Source organism: Takifugu flavidus, chromosome 17 (assembly GCF_003711565.1).
Source record: "Takifugu flavidus isolate HTHZ2018 chromosome 17, ASM371156v2, whole genome shotgun sequence".
Taxonomy (NCBI): Eukaryota; Metazoa; Chordata; class Actinopteri; order Tetraodontiformes; family Tetraodontidae; genus Takifugu; species Takifugu flavidus.
Window position 1 is genome coordinate 5,582,860 of NC_079536.1, and position 17,644 is coordinate 5,600,503.

A 17,644-nucleotide genomic window follows, 5' to 3' on the forward strand; every position below is an offset into this window, starting at 1 on the left:
TGCTGTTCATTAAGAGGACAAGATAGTGCAATCTTATCGCCGTTTGCATGGAAAGTGTGTATTTGTCATCCCCCGCAGGGTGTAGCTGCCACTGACAGTCAGCTGAAAGGCGCAAGAACAGAGCTGCACTTGTCAGACCGGTGTTGCTGTGGGTGTGGACAGCACATAAAAACCTGCTTGGCTGACGTCGGGAGCACATTCAGAGGGTTGACCAAGAGGAGCATTGATTGCACTTTCCCCCGCTCTGAAGGGTTTATAGTGGTGCCAAGAGAGAGGACTTTACCCTGACCTACTGTGACATCTCTGGAAGGAATTAAAGATGGAGAAAAATGGTACAAGAGCCAGGCATGGTGAGTAGATGTGCCAAGGTGAACGCTTTTTTTTGTTTGTTTGTTTGGGGTTTTTTTTCCTGCTTTTTACATATAGAGTTGATTCCGTAATGAAGCAATTGATTCCTGTTATTGAAGTTACATTATTTCGTGTATTTTGGCGTGTTTTATTAAAATTGGCACCCAATTATGCTGTAGATCCCTTTTATCTTTCGGTGACAAGTAATCTCCAATCATACACGTTCGTGGTATGGATGTCAGGTTCTAGGGTTCAGAAATATTTATATTTCGTATAAGGGTGATTCAATGTTATATTTACACGCCACCCTTTGCAACAACAGGAAACATTTTGGGTAATTGTCTGACAGTTGTTGCATTTATGCATACCGACCGTTAGATGGCACTAGTTTTAAAGCATATTTGGAATGAAACCACTTGCCATTTTTGGGATCTTGAAAAGAAAACAGAAGCATGCCTCACTTGCGCCCACACGATCTGAGTTTTAGCGGAAAGTAAAGCTTTGAACCGTCACAAAACAGATTAAATCAGGCCCAAATTTCAACTACTCACTCGCTGATCCTCAATAAAGGTTGCTTTTCAAATATGTTTAGAATATGACTTCACCACACATGTACACATTAGAGCAATAGATGCCTGTAGACCCGCCCTGTGAGGGTGTGTGTGTGTGTCTGGGGGGGAAATCTACTCTGTATCTGCCTCCCACCACACAGAGGACAGATGAAACGGCCGTTGCCTATTTGCTTTTTATTCTAACTTGTTGGATCCCTCAAAGAAATACGCATGCGGCGATGTCGTGTTTACACAAACGTCCGAAAAGGTCTGAGGAAGAGGAGCGGGCATTCCAGGAACATGTTAAAAAAGTTGCGCAGGAGAACGGCAAACGTTTGGGTAAGTGTCCCCCCTACCTGCCTGTCATCAAAAGTGTGTAAATGAGTTTATGCGTCGGGCATTTGGAGTCTACCAGCAGACTGACGCGCAAACCGCTCGCCGAGTTTAAAGCGTCTGACTGTGGGAGAAGGAAAATCCAAAAGACATAATGGGTCCCTCCTCGCCCGGAGCCATGCATTCCTCATGGGAACTTAGATTAGATTTTAAAATGAAATGTCCACTGGACAGTCTTTAGTCCGTCGGAACTGGAACAGGAAGGCGACGAGTTTGGTTCATGTGATCTTGTGATTTTTTTTAGGTGACTGTTGAATTATGTTCAGAATCTATGAGTCACCCTGGGGAAAACAGCACAGGAGACACTCGCGTTGTCATGAAATTATGTTTCAAAATGGAGTTTTACAAGGGTGTAAAATGCACAAATTAATGAAAACAAACAAGCACACGGAAGAGTCGAGATTTCCTGAGGAAAGTCATGGGAAACACCCCCCACCCGTGCGTAAAATATCCCTTAAAGTTGCTCTCACAGCTTTCTTGCCCTGACTTGCCGATGTCTCCCTGCGTTAAAAAACTGATGACGTAGGGAAACGCACGGAAAAATAGATCAGTTTACACCGTGGCATGACCCTGCCATTGTTTTTGATTTGTGTTCAAGGTTTATGTTCCCTACTCATTCTCCACAAAGGCCAGGAGACCCCAAACCTTTTGCGTCTCCGTGTCGGGTGAATGGAATAATAAAAAAATGACCAGGAATCAATGTTGTGGTTAAATCACGCCACACGCGTTATAATAACTATTTTATTACACATTGTACATGTGTGTAAGGGGGTAACACATATTCATATGCACGTAAAAAGTAAAAATAAATAAATAAATACTGTGATTAAATGCTGTATATATAATCTGAGATGTGTGGCTTCAGGCCTCTCTTTCTGTGCGCTCCATCACCCTCTGCTGGAGGGCAGAGTTTAAACAGAGCGGGGCTAATCGTTGCATTCATTCATTCAGTCATTCATTCATTCATTCATTCATTCATTCATTAAAAATCTCCCAGGGCCTGTTTTTTTCTTTAGATTTTTGTGTATCGTGTCTGAATTAAAAATGTAATTGCCCCCCCCCCAAATCTTTTTTTTACAATAATTCCAGCTTTGTGTGGTGCCATTTGTGGGCAGCAGTCCCAAGTGTGACTCAACAGTTTGAAAACACCAATAACATCAATAAATACATTTTGTTGCAGTTTGTTCCCCTTTGTTTGTCTTATTGTGTCACACATGGATACTTTATCTGTCAAAACATAAAGAAAGTGTTTTCAAATGATTGAGCACAGCTGTTGGATGAAACACTATATCGTACCAAACGCCACAGTCAGAATCTGTCACAGATTGCAATCTTTTAGCATCTTTTGTAATCTGAACTTCACGATAAGATAGTAGAACCCTTACAATAACTAATCTTACAAGACAGACAGGCAACGAGGCCTGGTGCATTCTGGGAAACACCATACGCTGCTTTGATTTTGGATCGGACTGGTTTTGTGTGTGACCTCCCTGCAGGTTTGGAGGGCGACACAGACGTGCAGTTCCTGCTGCTGGGCGGAGAGCTGGTCAAGGTTCGCTCCACCTCCTGGAAGAAGATGCGATTCTTCAAACTGCAGGAAGACTGCAAAACAATCTGGCACGAGTCGCACAAGAAATTCAAACGGAACCAGACATGTGAGTGTGGATATCTGCTGGCTGTTTGCATCACGCCCGTGTTCCATTCTTTACGTGACCAGAACGTCTTTGTTTTTGGCTTTTTTAAAAAAAAATTGGGACACTCCTTCTTCGGCCTGATGATACTTGTTGTTTTCCTTTCACATCTCAGGGGACGCGATCACACCCTTCAAATTCCTACAATAGATGATGGCGAAATGATAACTGCTGAAACTGGCATTTAATCCCTGGAAAATACGCGTGTGAATCCTGCGTTTGCTCGCGTCTGTATCTGAGAGATTAGGCTCCTCTGATTGCTGGTTCAGTGGCTCATGCTCAAGGCGGGAATGTATGTAAATGCTCTGATACCCCCCACCCCCTCCCCCCTTCCTGGCTGTGGCTGCTGCTTTCTGGGGCCGATAACCTCACTGCTACGTGCAGAAAAGCCAGAAGCCAGTCTCAAATTGACTGAATCATCACAATGAGACTAAAACAGTAAAACTCTGTCTGACTGGTCCAAAACGTTTACACTAGATAACATTATATTATATAATATACAGTAATATTCATTATGGATGCTACCATAATGGATGTAATCACTGTTTATTTACAAAGTAACATGGTATGTAAAGTTTTTTTCTTACTGAGCTATCAACTTTTCCTTTGGCACAATAAAGGGAACGCCCTTTTCTCTGCTTACAAACAGCTGAACTTTTCCTGAGATGTCACAATCATTTGACTGTGTAACATTTCATCTGAGAGGCATTTAAAGAATGCTGCACGATGAGGAGGAAACAGCCTCACCACCGCAGAAGAGGTCCTCTCAAAAGGCCCCTTATGTCAGTCAAATGAGTACGTGTGTAGGTTAAACAGGCTGTCCTCTTCTGCCAGAGTTATTTTGACCTTCACGCCGTCGGTTGCGTGCGCGCCGAGACGAGGGCGCGTTTCCTTTACGCCGCCCCCACTTTTTATTCTCCCTACAAGCAGGCTGACCTTTAAATTCAGTTGACAGACTCCGACGCAGGGACAATGGCTTATTCTCTTAAGGGTGGAAACGCTGTGATTGCAGGCATCTACGTCGCGGCCTTTTGGCTGAGCCTGTGGTCTCTGCTGTTTTGTTAGCAGGGTGGTTGTTGCCATTCAGCGGGATTACATCATGCATGGTCGTGCATGGGCTCTTCTGTACATTAAGCTGCTGGACAGCGCAGCTCTACACACATGGTGTGTGTGTGTGTGGAGACTTTCAGTGTTTGTGAACATCAAGCAGGACAGATTGCGGTTAATTAAATCTTTGCATGATGTGTCTGCCTTGTTTGGCCGCCACATGTCCAGTGACCATGAGACCACGAGACACCACGAGCACAATTGTTCCCATGAAATCAAACCCGTTTTTGAAAAATATGATTCAGTTTTTGGCCACTTTCATCAAACAAGTTCATTGGTAGCCGCATCATACTCATTTAATCATTACAAAAGGTATTTAAAATTTATTGCATTTCCAAGTTTTCCGCTGCCAGATCAGAGCAAAGGCAATGTTTGCTAAAAATACTGCTTTGCGCTTGTGGCGCTGAGCCCGAGACCATGAGCCTTTTGACAAGACAGGCGGTGAAAAGGTTTTCTTTTTTTTTGCGGTTTTCTTGCTACAAAAGTGAGTGACAGTGCAGAGACGAAGGTCTTCCTGTAGATAAGCCACAGCGTTTACTGCCCAAACATGGAGTTTCCCAAATATTCTCAAGTTTCTCTTGAGAAACTTGAAACAAATTAACTCACGTAATTAATTTGCAGTTTAAAAAATTGAATTTTCATTTGATCTACTCCAGTCTCCGTCGATGAAATTGACTCCATGCGGCTCGGTCGCCAGTCTGAAGGGCTCAATAAACACACGCATCCGGTGGATGAAGCGCAGTGCTTCTCCATCATCTTCAAGGGCCGCAAGAAGAACCTGGACCTGATGGCCCCCAACGGCGAGGTGGCCCGCAAGTGGGTCAACGGCATCGAGAAGATCATGAACAACATGCGCAACCTCAATCACGTGCAGAAGAGCGAGCAGTATCCTTGTCAAAGCGTTTTTTCCTCCCTCTTTTGTGAAAACGAGTAAAGTCTTACATCCATCTTGTCAGCTGGATCATCAACTGCATGAGGAAGGCGGACAAAAACGAAGACAACAAGATGACCCTGAAGGAGCTGAAGCACTTCCTGCGACAGATCAACGTGGAAGTGGATGATGTCTACGCGGAGGAAATTTTCAAGGTGAGCACCAAAGAGAGGTTTCTGGGTCTGGAACACATTTTACAGCCATATTTCACCCATTGTGTCGTAGAAATGTGACGAGTCCAACTCGGGCTCTTTGGAGGGCTCTGAAATCGAGCATTTCTACAACCTGCTCACGCAACGGGAGGAGATCAACGTGATCTACGACAAGTACGCTGCAACAGAGGGCCAGATGAGCTCCAAAGACCTGCTGAACTTCCTGTTAAATGAACAGAGGGAGCAGGTGAACTTGCACGATGCTGTCAGGCTGATCGAAAAATACGAAGTGGATCAAACAGGCAGGTTTCACTTGGGCACAAGATCTTCTGGTGGGGGATGTCCTGGGCCTTACCTGCGTATCTGCCTGTTCTTTTCTCCAGCGAAGCAGAGAAAACACATGACCAAAGATGGCTTCCTGATGTACCTGCACCAGGACGAGGGCTGCATCCTCAACCCGGCTCATAAACACATATACCAGGACATGCATCAGCCCCTCAACCATTACTTCATCTCTTCCTCGCACAACACGTACCTGATGGAGGACCAGCTCAAAGGCCCCAGCAGCACAGAGGCCTACATCAAGTAACTGTTCTTGTCAGCATGTTCTCTCTGGGTCTGGGCTCCAGATGTGTTAGCTAGAAACTTGCTGGTTCTCCACAACAAGGATTAACTCAAGTTCTCACCTTGCAGAGCGCTGATGAAAAGCTGCCGCTGTGTGGAATTAGACTGCTGGGATGGGCCCAACGGCGAGCCTATCATCTACCACGGCTACACAATCACGTCCAAAGTGCTCTTCCGAGACGTCATCAAAGCCATCAAAGACTACGCCTTCAAAGTGAGATGACTTGACTGTTCTCATTACTGTATTCTGTCGCTGCTCTAGGTGCTCATTTATCCATTTCTACTCTTCTAGACCTCACAGTATCCAGTCATCTTGTCCTTGGAGAACCATTGCACCGTGGATCAACAGAAACTCATGGCCCACCACTTGATCTCCATCCTGGGAGGTGCTTTGCTCACAAAGCCTCTGGGAAACAGCATGCCCTCTAACTTCCCCTCCCCTGAGGTGCACAAGCGGCTCCGTTTTTCAAATATACCTGACTGTTGAGTTTGTTTGGGAAATGAGGCTCAAAGCGTTGTTTTTAGTGGTCTCTTCAAAGCCCATGTATCACCCTACTGATTCTCTCATTTCTGCAGCATATTCCTGCCAGAGGAGCTCAAAATGTTCTATCTAAACAGTAATGTTTATGAGTCACATCCCTGGCACGAGTGCCTGTGACATTGTTAGCCTCAATTGTAACCATGCCTCTTGCAATTTTTCCTCTCTGTCACCGGCTGCTGAAAGGGAGTGGCAGGCAGAGAAACATACTTAGTAGTTGAGAATATAGTCTTCTTCTCAACAGGGTGTTATAAATGCATATTTGTGGTTGTGGATGTTTCCTTAGGCGTTGAAGGGCAGGTTCCTCATCAAGGGGAAGCGACTGAACAAGCTGGATGATGCTTTCAACAACATTCTGATAGAAGACGGCACTGTGTCTGAGGAGGACGAGGCGGCGGACTCTGAGAACGGTCAAAAAGGCAAATCCAAGGTGCGCCAGGTGGATTTGTTTGAGGAAAAGCATCCTAGAAAGTCAGTTTTTTGTCACTCTTTTTCCCCCCTCTGTAGAAATCCAAAATCAAACTTGCCAAAGAGCTGTCAGACATCGTCATCTATTGCAAGAGCGTCCACTTCAGCGGCTTCGAACACGCCAGGGACAGTCAGGCCTTTTACGAGATGTCGTCCTTCAAGGAGAGTAAAGCTTTTAACCTGGCTGACAGTTCAGGTGGGAAGCGCGTCACATCATCTGCATAAGTGATGACTCTTGTCACCCTTGAAGTGGGTTAAATGACAGTTTATTAATGCCTGCAGCTACTGCATACATCCACCACAATATGGACAAACTCAGTCGGATCTATCCAGCTGGCTCCAGAACTGACTCCTCTAACTACAACCCCGTCCCCATGTGGAACGTGGGGTGCCAGATAGGTACAGCGCAAAATCCAGCCATTAGCGCTTGATGTGAAGTGACAAAAGTGAGGCATTCATGCTCTTCTCTGATTGTTTTTTCCTTTCTAGTCGCGCTGAACTTCCAGACTCCCTCCAAAGAAATGCAGATCAACCAGGGTCGGTTTCTGCCAAACGGTTTTTGCGGATACATCCTCAAACCCGAATTCATGAGAAACCCGTCCTCTCAGTTCGACCCCAACAAGCTCACCCACGGGCCCTGGCTCAAGAGAAAGACATTTCACGTCATGGTGAGATTAACTGAACTTTTGGTGTTTCCTACAGGGAACCTTGTCTTCTTCTGATTGGCTGGGCACATTTAGCAAATAATACAAAAGGAACATTTTGAAAAGGTGAATTTAGTTCATAAGTCTTATAATCGCTTCAGTTTATTCTTAAGTTGTTTTATTTTTGCTCTACTCTACAATTATTTAATTTATTAAAATCTAGGAAAGAATAAAATATGGCCTGATTAACAACTGCTCAGTAGTGCCTCTAGTGGACAGGTTCAATAATGCACTGGCTTGTCTCAACACAACAGGTGATCTCAGCTCAGCAGTTGCCTAAACTCAACAAGGACAAACCCAAATCCATCGTTGATCCCCTGGTTAGAGTGGAGCTCTACGGCGTCCCGGCCGACAACGCCAGCAAGGAGACGCATTACATTTCAAACAACGGTGACAGAACACGCGAGCGTTCATTAACCTCAAATACATAAGTTTGGGATTCAACAACCATCTGTCCACGCAGGATTCAACCCCATGTGGAACCACAGATTCCAGTTTGATGTCCACGTGCCAGAGCTGGCGATGGTGCGATTTGTGGTGGAAGACTATGACTCAACATCCCAGAATGACCTCATAGGGCAGTACTGCCTACCGCTGACCAGCATACAGAACGGTAAAAGCAGCTTTGTGCTCCAGTTTGGTTTCATATCCTCAGCTGTCTAAAAACCGCTTAGCTGCCTTTTTTTATTGCTCTTCCTGTTTGATGTTGGATTTTACCAACTTCCTGTGTGGTCTTTTATTGTAACAGGATATCGCCATGTTCCACTGCTCACCAAGAGAGGGGACATCATCAGCTCGGCTGGACTCTTTTTAAACCTCATGCTCATCGACGTAAAGTAAACCGGCGATTGGAAAATCTCCTCCAGCAGCAGCGGCGGACTTTTCCCCGAAGACCTTAAAGGATATTCTAATTAAATACAACCGAGCTTTTTATAAATATTGGGGAGAAACCAAGCGCGCTCAGCAGGGTGGCCGCTGCTGACTCTCTTTCCTGACATTGTTTAAATTTAGCAGTCAAAAAGGACTCTGATGCAGTTACAATGAATGAAAATTTTCAGGTAAAAATGTGGGTGTATCGTGAAAATAATCAGTAAACAGATGAATGAGATGTGGACACCAGCCGAATGTGAAACATGTGAACCTTAAATGCTCATTTAAATACATGTAAAAAGTAACAAAACTGTCTTTACTGACCCTCCTAACAAAATATGCCTTTTATATATGTATTACCGTAGCAGATTTAAGAGACAATATTCTATATAAATCTTCTTAAAACTCAGCCCTATTGCACTTTAAATTTAAATTTCTTTTTTTAACATCACGTCTCATCATGTCTCATCATCTTTTTCCTTTGTTTTTGTCTCTTTTCTGCATTTCTACACTCAAATAAATCCAACAGTTTCTTGTTTACAACCGTGTGTTTATTCATGATGCGATAATCTGAAAGTTTAAGATAAATATGATGATGATGATGATCACAAATCAGTTAATAAAGAAGTCAATCCCTCATCGGTGTGATAAGTCAACATGTTAAATCATTTTCTACTGATGGATGAAACACCAACAGCAGTTTTTATTCAATTGGAGTGTAATGATGCATAAACTCAGGACGTTTGGGGCGTTTCTGCGTGTGAGCCTCAGAAAAGTCCCGCTTTCTTCTTTAATTCATTCTGCCTCCACTTTGGCAGTCGCTCAAACTCCAAGCGGCTCGTTCCGAGGAGTCCCTCGAAGTTCTTATCAGTCAGATGGTCCTGCAAGCAGAAGGACAGAGGGAAGTCTTACTGACGCCTGGTGGATAAGGGCCGCAATTACACAAGAACATACACATTACATTGTAATTACCACTTAACACGGCAAAAGAGATTACTGACAGCACAGGTTCCTCCTTTGTGTGTGGAGGATTTCTGCTTATCCCTGGTTTATGTTTTTAACATTGTTTAACCTTTCTGATTGTTTCACTTCTCTCTCTTTGGCATTCTGAGCTCATTTACCGGTAGTTATTTTCATTTGACTTCAACATAAGAGAATTGCCAATGGTGCTTTAGTCTAAATGACCCCCCCATCCCCCCCAGTAAACTGATTAAATGACTTTGCAGTTTCTGAGCCCACCTCTCTCTGACAGGGGTCCACGCCTGGCGGCAGCTGGTCAGGGAGCTTGTTCACGAGGAGTTTTGGTTCATAATACACCCTGTCAGCATGCAGGTGCATGGGCCCATCGATTTGGGTTAATGGCATGGTAAACTGGGGTCTCTGGGAAGATGGACTGGTGGGACTCATGGGTTTGGGGGACCAGTTGCCTCCGTGGACTCTGTAGAATGGTGTGGTACTACTGGGGGAGCCTGGAGCACCGCCGTCACCCATCTTATTGAAGCTGGCGTTGTTCAGCTCCTGAAGACATTTGAGCAGATTTGTACTTTATATTTAGGAGAAAGCCTGTCAGTCAAGTGCGTTAGTACTCATTAGAGCCACGAGTTGTGATTAGTAGATTAGTACTCATTCAAGCCACGAGTCCTGACTGCATTGGTGTTATTGGCACATGAGTTAGAGTTAGAGTTAGTGATTAGTGCTTACGACAGTGATCTGAGAGAAGGACGCGGCATCACTCAGGGTTCTTTTCATCTGCTCATAGGAGTTGCCTTCCTGTTGAGATCAAATGATTGGAAATCAGTGAGGACACAGGGACGCTTTTATCTTCAAACAAGCCTTAAAAGTATCTCCACGTCAGCCTACTCCACCTAATTTCTGAAATGATTCGCTTTTATTCGATTAGTTGAGTTTTCATCTGATATCTCTGCTTCTACGATCACTTCCGATGTCACGGAAATGCACCGTTCTGGATTTTTACTGCTCATGGACACAACTGCAGCAGCCTTCATCAAAGACGCACACTCCACTTGTGAGGATCCCAGGAACTGAACCAGCCGGTGAAGGTGGGCGGTTCGTAGCCCTGTTTGATAAAGATGATGGCCGTGTCCCGGTCGCGGCCCGCCGGGTGCATCCTCAGGTACTCTTGGGCGTGGATCCAAGCTTCCTTGGTCTCCTTCTTGTTGGCAAAGTTTCCGACCCATAAGAAAATCTGAAGAGTGTGAGAAAAAAAATCAACAAATCATCTGAGGATCATCCTGCTTACTCCGTAGTGCTTGTATTGCTCTGTGTCTTCACAGGTGACCTCTCACCTCCTCCCATGTGTCCAGCAGCATCACATCCTCCTCGTCCAGGTCGCTCTGGGCAAAGTCATACACCTCGGTTATCCTGAAGTGACCGGTCTGGTTGGAGCATTCAAAGAGGCGAGGAAAATGAAAGGGCTCCTCCCTTTGAAGCCTGCAACAGGGTGCCGAGAACTGTGACAATATCCGAATCCCTGCAGGCGGTTTATGCTCCACAGATTGTATTTTTGGGATATTTTTTCCACAAAGTAGCAGAGTTCAAGGTGTGATATTTCCTCTCACCTGTCGTTTGCATAGGGAGCCTTTCCTCCCAGAGCTACCCAGAATTCCACTGGCTCCTGGCCCTCCATCACCACCTGCTTGCCCCCCCTTGTCAGCACATCAGACACCGCTCTCCCCATCACTCTCTCATCCCCGCTGCAGCCCTGGAAAAGAAAATCAGCAAATCCTGCAACATGCTTCCGGAAATCTCCGATTCCTTATTCTTTATCGTCACGTCCTCGGCGAGATCGCACCTTTCCGTACCACAGGTAGCAAACACCAATGGTCCTCAGCAGGAAGACATCGTTGCTGTTGAGTGACGAAGCCCTGGGGGGCACTTCGGTGGCCTTGGTGTTCATCTCGTCAGTCCCTCTCACGTGGAAAAGCCTGGCGTCCTGTTCGCTGTTGACCACTCCAGGTCGGCCCGTGCCCCCCTGGAAACACACGCGCAAACTCCTGTAAGCTCCTACAAAATCGATCTCATTGGTCTTCCTGGTGAGCTATCGCACCTCGAAAATGATGAACTTCCCTTTGAACAGAGCCAGGAACTGGCGGGGCTCCTTTCCCATGACCACCCTGACCTGCACCGGGGCTCCTTTGTATTTGTTATCAATGATGTCCGCCTGGGTGGCGCACTCTGCGATCTCGTCTTTGCTGGCATGGCGGCCCTGCTCGCGACAATCATTCCGGCATTGAAAGTTAAGAAACGGCAGATGGCTTTTGTTTCTGAAGTGTTGCACTCAGATAAAACACCAACCTGCCACATGTACAGGATGTAATGCGGCTGACCGGCTTTCAGGTACGTGTACAGCACCAGGTAGCAGTCTCCTCCGTAAAACTGCCCGTACATGCTCGGTTTCACCTCGGCCAGCTCCGAGTTCTCGAGCCGCCACACCTACAAGCGATACCAGTCGTACACACTCAGTGTCATTTCGATTAAAAATCTGTTTCCTCTGTCTGTGTGGGGGGTATATTATTGGTTGGGGGGGGTAGGCAGCTCTCACCTTCACATCGCCGGATGCATCGTCCACCATGCGGTGCCGCGCTGCTAGTTCAGGCCGCGCGTGGAGCTGCATCACATCAAACTTGGCCTGGTCTACTTTCCCTGAAATGGAACACATGTTTAGCATGACAGAAACTGTATTTTTGGGCAAATGCGTCTGTTTTGATGTTTTTGACACTGGAAAAGAGCCATAAAGCTGTTTTTCTAATCAAAGATGGGTCACTGTCACCTATCTTCCCCACGTTGTAGGCGGTACCAACACCAGTTGGACTTCTATCCCTCCAGCACTGGAACAGCTGTTTAAACATTGCCGACTCGCCTCCCTCGCTCATCACCTCCACCCTGGTGTTGGGTGGGTACTTCTTGGCTTTGATAAAGCCCTGAGAGGCAAAAGGAGCGCGAGAGTGTGCTATAACGTTGACGCTGATTATAGATTTTAGAGAGAATGGGGTCGTGGACCCACCAGAGCCCTGTTGAAAGCTGCCTGTCGCTCCACTTTGGAAGCTTTTTTTCCCTTCCACACCATCACACTGGAGCCTTTGTGGTCCAAAATATAACAGTCCTGACAAGGAAGTAACAACTGATTAGAGAAAAAGCCCGCCATCCTCAACAGGAACATATGGGATGTTTTAAAGGCCTTACAGAGGAGAGCAGCAGGTCCTGGGTCAGAGGCTGCGTAGCCACTTCTTGAACCACCAGATTCCCGTTGCTTTCAAACACGCTGAGAAGGGAGAAGGCATGGCTTTGCTTAAAAACAGAACATTCCTCCGTCAGGCACAGCAAAGGGAAGCTCTTACTGGTACAGCCTGATGCTGTTATTCTGCACCAGCTCGTGCGTGTCGTCCGATGTGGCGGACTTCAGCGGCCCGCTCCTCTGGCCCAGCACCGCCATCATGGCCTTCATCAGCTCCGGCGAGCTCTGCTCCTCTCCTCCCTCCACCACCCCGATCTGAGCCCGTCCTCCTCTCTCACGGTCCCGGATGTCCTGGGCCAACACGACGGCCTGGAAAACGGGAGGAGAGAGGATGTTCTGTGCTTGTCGAGTATAAACGAGTACTCAAAGTATAAAGATATGTGAATTCTATTAAATGCTGATCTTTAAAATCAAGTACATTTTCTTTACTGAATGCAGTGAGTACTTTTTTTTTCTTTTATGATGCCCTGTCTATAAAACCACCCAAGCTTAGTTTTTTGATTATTTTATGCTGCCGTAAAGTTTACTACATGACAGGAGTACAAGGGTCGCTTCAAGCCAACATGGCTGAGGCGCCTTTTGAACACGACGTGGCCTGAAAACGGGACACACTTGCCTCCAATGTGGAAAAGAACATTACGCCATGTCTAAATGTGTCAATCTTTTAGTCGTCTGCATCTAATGAGGAAACCTGCCTTGAGTTTCTCCCTCCTGTTGCTTTGTGGGCCATTCCATTGCACGATAGCCTTCCCCAGGTCCAGCAGGAATATGTCTCCGTTGTTAAAGCTGTTCCACGACACCTCCACCTGCACACGTGACCACACAGCTGACCTTTATTTGAACCTTAAAACCGTCACCGCAAGGCAAATATCCCGCAGCTGCAAAGTTGCATAATTTTGATAGCTAGCATCACACTGAAGCCAGAATTTGTTTAAGGAAGAGCACCGACGCCGCACAGGCAGCGGTGTTGTGATGATGGAGGTACCTCAGTGGCCGTGACGTGTTTCCTGCCTTTGATGTGCAGCAGGCGCAGGACGCTGTAGGCATTGGTGTCGACGTGCTGAAATCCCGAGGCCACCCCGCCCTTCTTGTAGCTGGCAGATGAGATGGGATAGCAAAGTTCAAATGCAATAAAGGACAGGCTGAGCGCATGGGGGGGCTGGGTTGGTTCGCGCTGGAATAAAAATCAGGAAACAAGCAAGGAAATGTCTGCTGTTGTTCAACGGGGTGAAAAAGGGTAGGGGGGGGCAAGTTTTTCTGAGCTAAGCTTCAACAAAACAAGTGTAATTTGTGTCATAATGATTTCAGGCTGAGGGATTAGTGCTGTAAGCCTTGACTCTGAAAGATTGCTGTGTGTGTGTGTGTGTGTGTGTGTGGTGTGTGCGTGTGTGTGCATGTGTGTGTGTGGTGTGTGTGTCCGCCCCTTTCTTTTCACTCACATGAGACCCTTTTTGAAGTAGCTCCTGAAGAGCGCCGACTCGTTGCCCTGGACCTCCCGGTGCTGCACCGGACCCCCGCCCAGGTGTTCATCCAGCTGGGCCACGTAAATGGCGGCGGCGCCTTGCTCGTCCACCGAGGAGGCCTTGCCCAGCCAGTAGTGGATGTCAGATGTCTGGCCCCAGCCCCTGTTTTGGCTTATCTAAGGAAGAACAGTTGTACGTGTGTGTATGGGGGGGGGGGGGGGGGGGCGCTGTGCACACCCGCGTTACCATTCAGCCACGATTCTACTCACGTTCAAGACGATGTAACAGTCTCCTTCGAAGAAGTTACCAAATCCTCGAGCCGAAACAGGCACCAACTTCATTTTCTGCAAAAATAAAACGAAACAGGGGAAAAAGGCTTAATAGGATGATGATGATGATGATGATGATGATGATGATGATGATGATGATGATGATGATGATGGTGGTGGTGGTGGTGGTGGTGGTAATAACGTTAGCAGGAAAGTCTGTGTGGGTCTTACGTTGATGGTCCATATCTGCAGGCCCGGCTTCCTGGTGACACCCTTAAACGCGTCCAGTCTGTCGTCGCTCATCATCGTGCTGAACTGAAAACACAGCAACTCTGCGATTAACGGGAGCAGAATTCAGATTGAAACATCACAGATTTACAGAGTTGAATATGCAAATGCTGCTTAGTTGTGACTTAAAATAGCAACAAATACTGTAATGACAGCCACCAGTGGGACAATAGTTTATTAGCTTTTTATCATTTCTGGCAGTTGCAATCGCCATTTCTCACATCCAGAACCTGACAAAGCAAACCGTGTTTTTAAGGTTTCTGACAGGTGACAAGTGTCGCACTGGCTCCTCAGCGTCGTTAAAACCTTGATTAACCGAGATCTTACTGCTGACACAGCATGGTTCAAGAGGGTAAACGGGATGTCGCACCACAGGCGGCGCTAGCATGAAAATGCGACAATCAGCGCTAATGTGATTGTAGCGTGGCAGGAGGGACCTAAGCTGTGGAGAATCTTCAGAGCGATTATCCAGTCGTGGCTCAGAGTCCAATCGCTGCCTCGAGTCATAGGTTAAGGTCGGGTTCAGAGGAAGCGACTGTTGCCCTGGTGCAGCGATCAAGCCGTATCAAGATGTGGCGTCTTATTATTTTATTGTTTTTATCAAGGCTGTAGTATAATAAGGTGAAGTTTGATCTTCAGTGATAAGCCTGCAACAGAGTTGCTATTCTAATTCATGTAGTCTGCATTTTAAAAAAAAATCCAAATAATAAACAGCCAAAATTACCATAAATAGCAGAAATAGTAACAGTAAAAACCATTTTTCAGGCAATGATCCAATGATTTCGCCACATCTACACATTTATCTATTATATACACATCTAATTTGAAATGCTAGTTATGCTGGTTGATTTCATCAACACTGATCGCCCATTTGTCACATTTAAGAATCCGATTCCACCACGTGGGGTTTAATGGCAGATGACAAGCATCCATTTGTCTCTGTTGTTGACTCCTCATTTCTGCTCCAAATACATGAAAACAATCAGCAAACAATTTCTGAAAAGCGCGATTTGAAGGCCGTTGGCGTGCAGGAAAGACTGGTTCCAGTCCAGCCAACCCACGCTGTGCTTGGACGCAGCTTTCTAATGCATTTTCACAGGGGTTTTTTGCAAGTGACCTGGACGAATCCTTCAAAGTAAAAGCCTGCCGAGCAGCCTTACCTTGGGTGGTGTCCGGTGAAGCGAGGGCCTCTCCTGAAAAATTGCAGACGTAGATTAGCCAGATGATGTCTCGATGCAGTCGAGGCTCACTGGCTCTGCCTCCTGTGTGCACGCAGGAGTGTGTGTGCCAGGGGAGGCTGACTGTATTTGCCACCACGCCCTGATTCTAACACACCTGCAATTTCCTGCCTCTTGTTTACAGTGCAGTGACATGGACTCGGTGTCTCCTTACACTGTTTTATTGGTGTTGATGCTGAGGTTTTAATGCATGTGCAGATCATTTAACCCACGCAAGTCAACTTTGAGCCAGTTTATGCAGCCGGGGATCAGAGCGCCAAGGTCCCTGCCTTCGGCCGCTACCCAAAACACAATGCACCCGACCCCCTTGGCCCCTCCTGCAGGTGGTGAGCCCACGGGAAGGGGGTCCCATGTTGCCTCTTCGGGCTGTGCCCGGCCGGACTCCATGGGCAGAGGTCCGGCCACCAGCGCTCGCCAACGTGCCCCACCCCCAGGCCTGGCTCCAGGAGGGGGGCCCAGTGACCCGCATCTGGTCAAGGGAAACTTGGCACCAATGTTGTTCTTCATCATGAGGGGGTCCTGGGCTACGCTTTGTCTGATCCCTCACCTAGGACCTGTTTGCCATGGGTGGCCCTACCAGGGGCATAAAGCCCCAGACAACGGAGCTCCTAGGATCATTGGGACACGCAAACCCCTCCACCACGATAAGGTGGTAGCCCAGGAGGGGATCCCTCTGGATGAGCTAGAAGTAGCTGGGGAGAGGGAAGTCTGGGCTTCTCTTCTTAGGCTGCTGCCCCCGCAATGGAAGTCAACTTTTTTTTTTTTTTTTAAATTATCGCCTTTATCTATTTTGTTGGGCTCAAGCTCGACAAATTGGATCTTTCAACTCTTCAGGGACAGATGGAAGCATGATAGCCCCTCGACAACAGCGTGTGAACAGCTATAGCGTTATTCAGTCATTTAGTGTGTATTTCTTGCATGATAAAATGGCTTTTGAACATTCTCATGGCTGATTTTTCACTTGTACATGAGTTTTATGGGGTTATTTTTATTTCTCTCCACATTTCAATGCTTTGGATGCTCAACGCTCACTCCAGGTCCAGATCTTTCTTCAAACGTCTCAGCAGATATTACAGCCGCCCCCTCAACACGGCTCTTACGTCTTGCAGCTGTTGTGCCTGCAGCGAGCCAGGGGGACCACGCTGAGCTCCCAGAAGTTCTCTGACCTCCGACGTCGGCACCTTGTGATGACGTATTCACCCATTGAATGCAGTGAATGGAGCCTTCGGTCCGTTAAGAGGAGCATTTGTGTAATTACAGCCAAGAATGGCCATGTCATCAATATTTAATCCTCCATTAGATCCCCACCAACATGAAATCCGCTTTCATTTCCAAACTGTGGGAAAGTTTTTGTCATGAATCATGGATGAGGCCCCCCCGCTGATGTTCTCAGCTCGGGAAGACATTGATTATCCCTGTTGTCTTCGCCTCAGAAACTCTGGAGAAAAAGGAATTTGCTGCATAACTAACCCAGAGTTCTTACCTTTGACCGCAGGCCTTCGTGTTTAGAGTCAATCCTGAGGTCCATTGGGGAAACTTGACCAGTCAAACAAAGGACACATGCGCTACATCCTTTTTAGATGAGGCCAAATAAGAAACTAACCGACACAAAGAGCTCTTAAGGTTTGCACAATAGAGCCTGTAATGCCTAATCCCGTGCTGCAGTTAAAGTGGCAGCACGAGCGGAAGCTTAAAACTTGCATGAACCTTCTTTGTTGTTCATTAACCAGGTTATATCCAGGTTATTGTTGTGC

At 46.7% G+C, this 17,644-nt stretch overlaps 2 protein-coding genes across 6 annotated transcripts; one reads left to right on the forward strand and one right to left on the reverse strand.

Annotated features, from left to right (window-relative positions):
- Window positions 1-138: 138 nt before the first annotated feature.
- plcd1a (phospholipase C, delta 1a) lies at window positions 139-9,014 on the forward strand. 3 transcript variants are annotated; one of them, XM_057012742.1, is made up of 15 exons: window positions 139-350; window positions 2,789-2,947; window positions 4,747-4,975; window positions 5,047-5,176; window positions 5,247-5,475; window positions 5,557-5,758; window positions 5,867-6,011; window positions 6,090-6,242; window positions 6,622-6,765; window positions 6,843-6,999; window positions 7,086-7,202; window positions 7,293-7,471; window positions 7,762-7,897; window positions 7,971-8,120; window positions 8,256-9,014. In XM_057012742.1, the coding sequence occupies exons 1-15, from the start codon at window positions 320-322 to the stop codon at window positions 8,345-8,347; spliced, it is 2,253 nt and encodes a 750-aa protein (XP_056868722.1). In that variant the 5' UTR covers window positions 139-319; the 3' UTR covers window positions 8,348-9,014. The 3 variants fall into 3 exon arrangements, with proteins under 3 accessions (XP_056868722.1, XP_056868721.1, XP_056868723.1); XM_057012741.1 differs by lacking the exon at window positions 139-350 and adding an exon at window positions 966-1,238; XM_057012743.1 differs by lacking the exons at window positions 139-350; window positions 7,971-8,120; window positions 8,256-9,014 and adding an exon at window positions 966-1,238 and having other exon boundaries at window positions 7,293-7,573; window positions 7,762-7,898.
- On the reverse strand, window positions 8,907-17,588 carry vill (villin-like). Of its 3 annotated transcripts, XM_057012737.1 has the most exons (21): window positions 17,374-17,587; window positions 15,813-15,845; window positions 14,596-14,679; window positions 14,365-14,439; window positions 14,072-14,271; window positions 13,618-13,726; window positions 13,328-13,438; window positions 12,736-12,941; window positions 12,581-12,659; window positions 12,402-12,500; window positions 12,168-12,318; window positions 11,940-12,040; window positions 11,693-11,830; window positions 11,445-11,603; window positions 11,190-11,369; window positions 10,957-11,099; window positions 10,684-10,828; window positions 10,395-10,583; window positions 10,079-10,147; window positions 9,617-9,895; window positions 8,907-9,258 (listed from the first exon to the last, which is right to left on the reverse strand). In XM_057012737.1, the coding sequence occupies exons 1-21, from the start codon at window positions 17,416-17,418 to the stop codon at window positions 9,145-9,147; spliced, it is 2,709 nt and encodes a 902-aa protein (XP_056868717.1). In that variant the 5' UTR covers window positions 17,419-17,587; the 3' UTR covers window positions 8,907-9,144. The 3 variants fall into 3 exon arrangements, with proteins under 3 accessions (XP_056868717.1, XP_056868720.1, XP_056868719.1); XM_057012740.1 differs by lacking the exon at window positions 10,079-10,147 and having other exon boundaries at window positions 17,374-17,588; XM_057012739.1 differs by lacking the exon at window positions 15,813-15,845.
- Between the last annotated feature and the right edge of the window lie 56 nt (window positions 17,589-17,644).

Excerpts from the sequence above, each read along its gene's own strand:
- plcd1a (XM_057012741.1), top strand. The coding sequence starts at position 980 with ATGCCTGTAGACCCGCCCTGTGAGGGTGTGTGTGTGTGTCTGGGGGGG. Across the intron at positions 1,239-2,788 it reads GGAGAACGGCAAACGTTTGG|GTTTGGAGGGCGACACAGAC; the intron begins GTAAGTGTCCCC and ends ACCTCCCTGCAG. Across the intron at positions 5,177-5,246 it reads ACGCGGAGGAAATTTTCAAG|AAATGTGACGAGTCCAACTC; the intron begins GTGAGCACCAAA and ends ATTGTGTCGTAG.
- vill (XM_057012737.1), bottom strand. The coding sequence starts at position 17,418 with ATGGACCTCAGGATTGACTCTAAACACGAAGGCCTGCGGTCAAAG. Across the intron at positions 14,680-15,812 it reads TTCACCGGACACCACCCAAG|TTCAGCACGATGATGAGCGA; the intron begins GTAAGGCTGCTC and ends CTGTGTTTTCAG. Across the intron at positions 12,041-12,167 it reads CTACAACGTGGGGAAGATAG|GGAAAGTAGACCAGGCCAAG; the intron begins GTGACAGTGACC and ends GTTCCATTTCAG.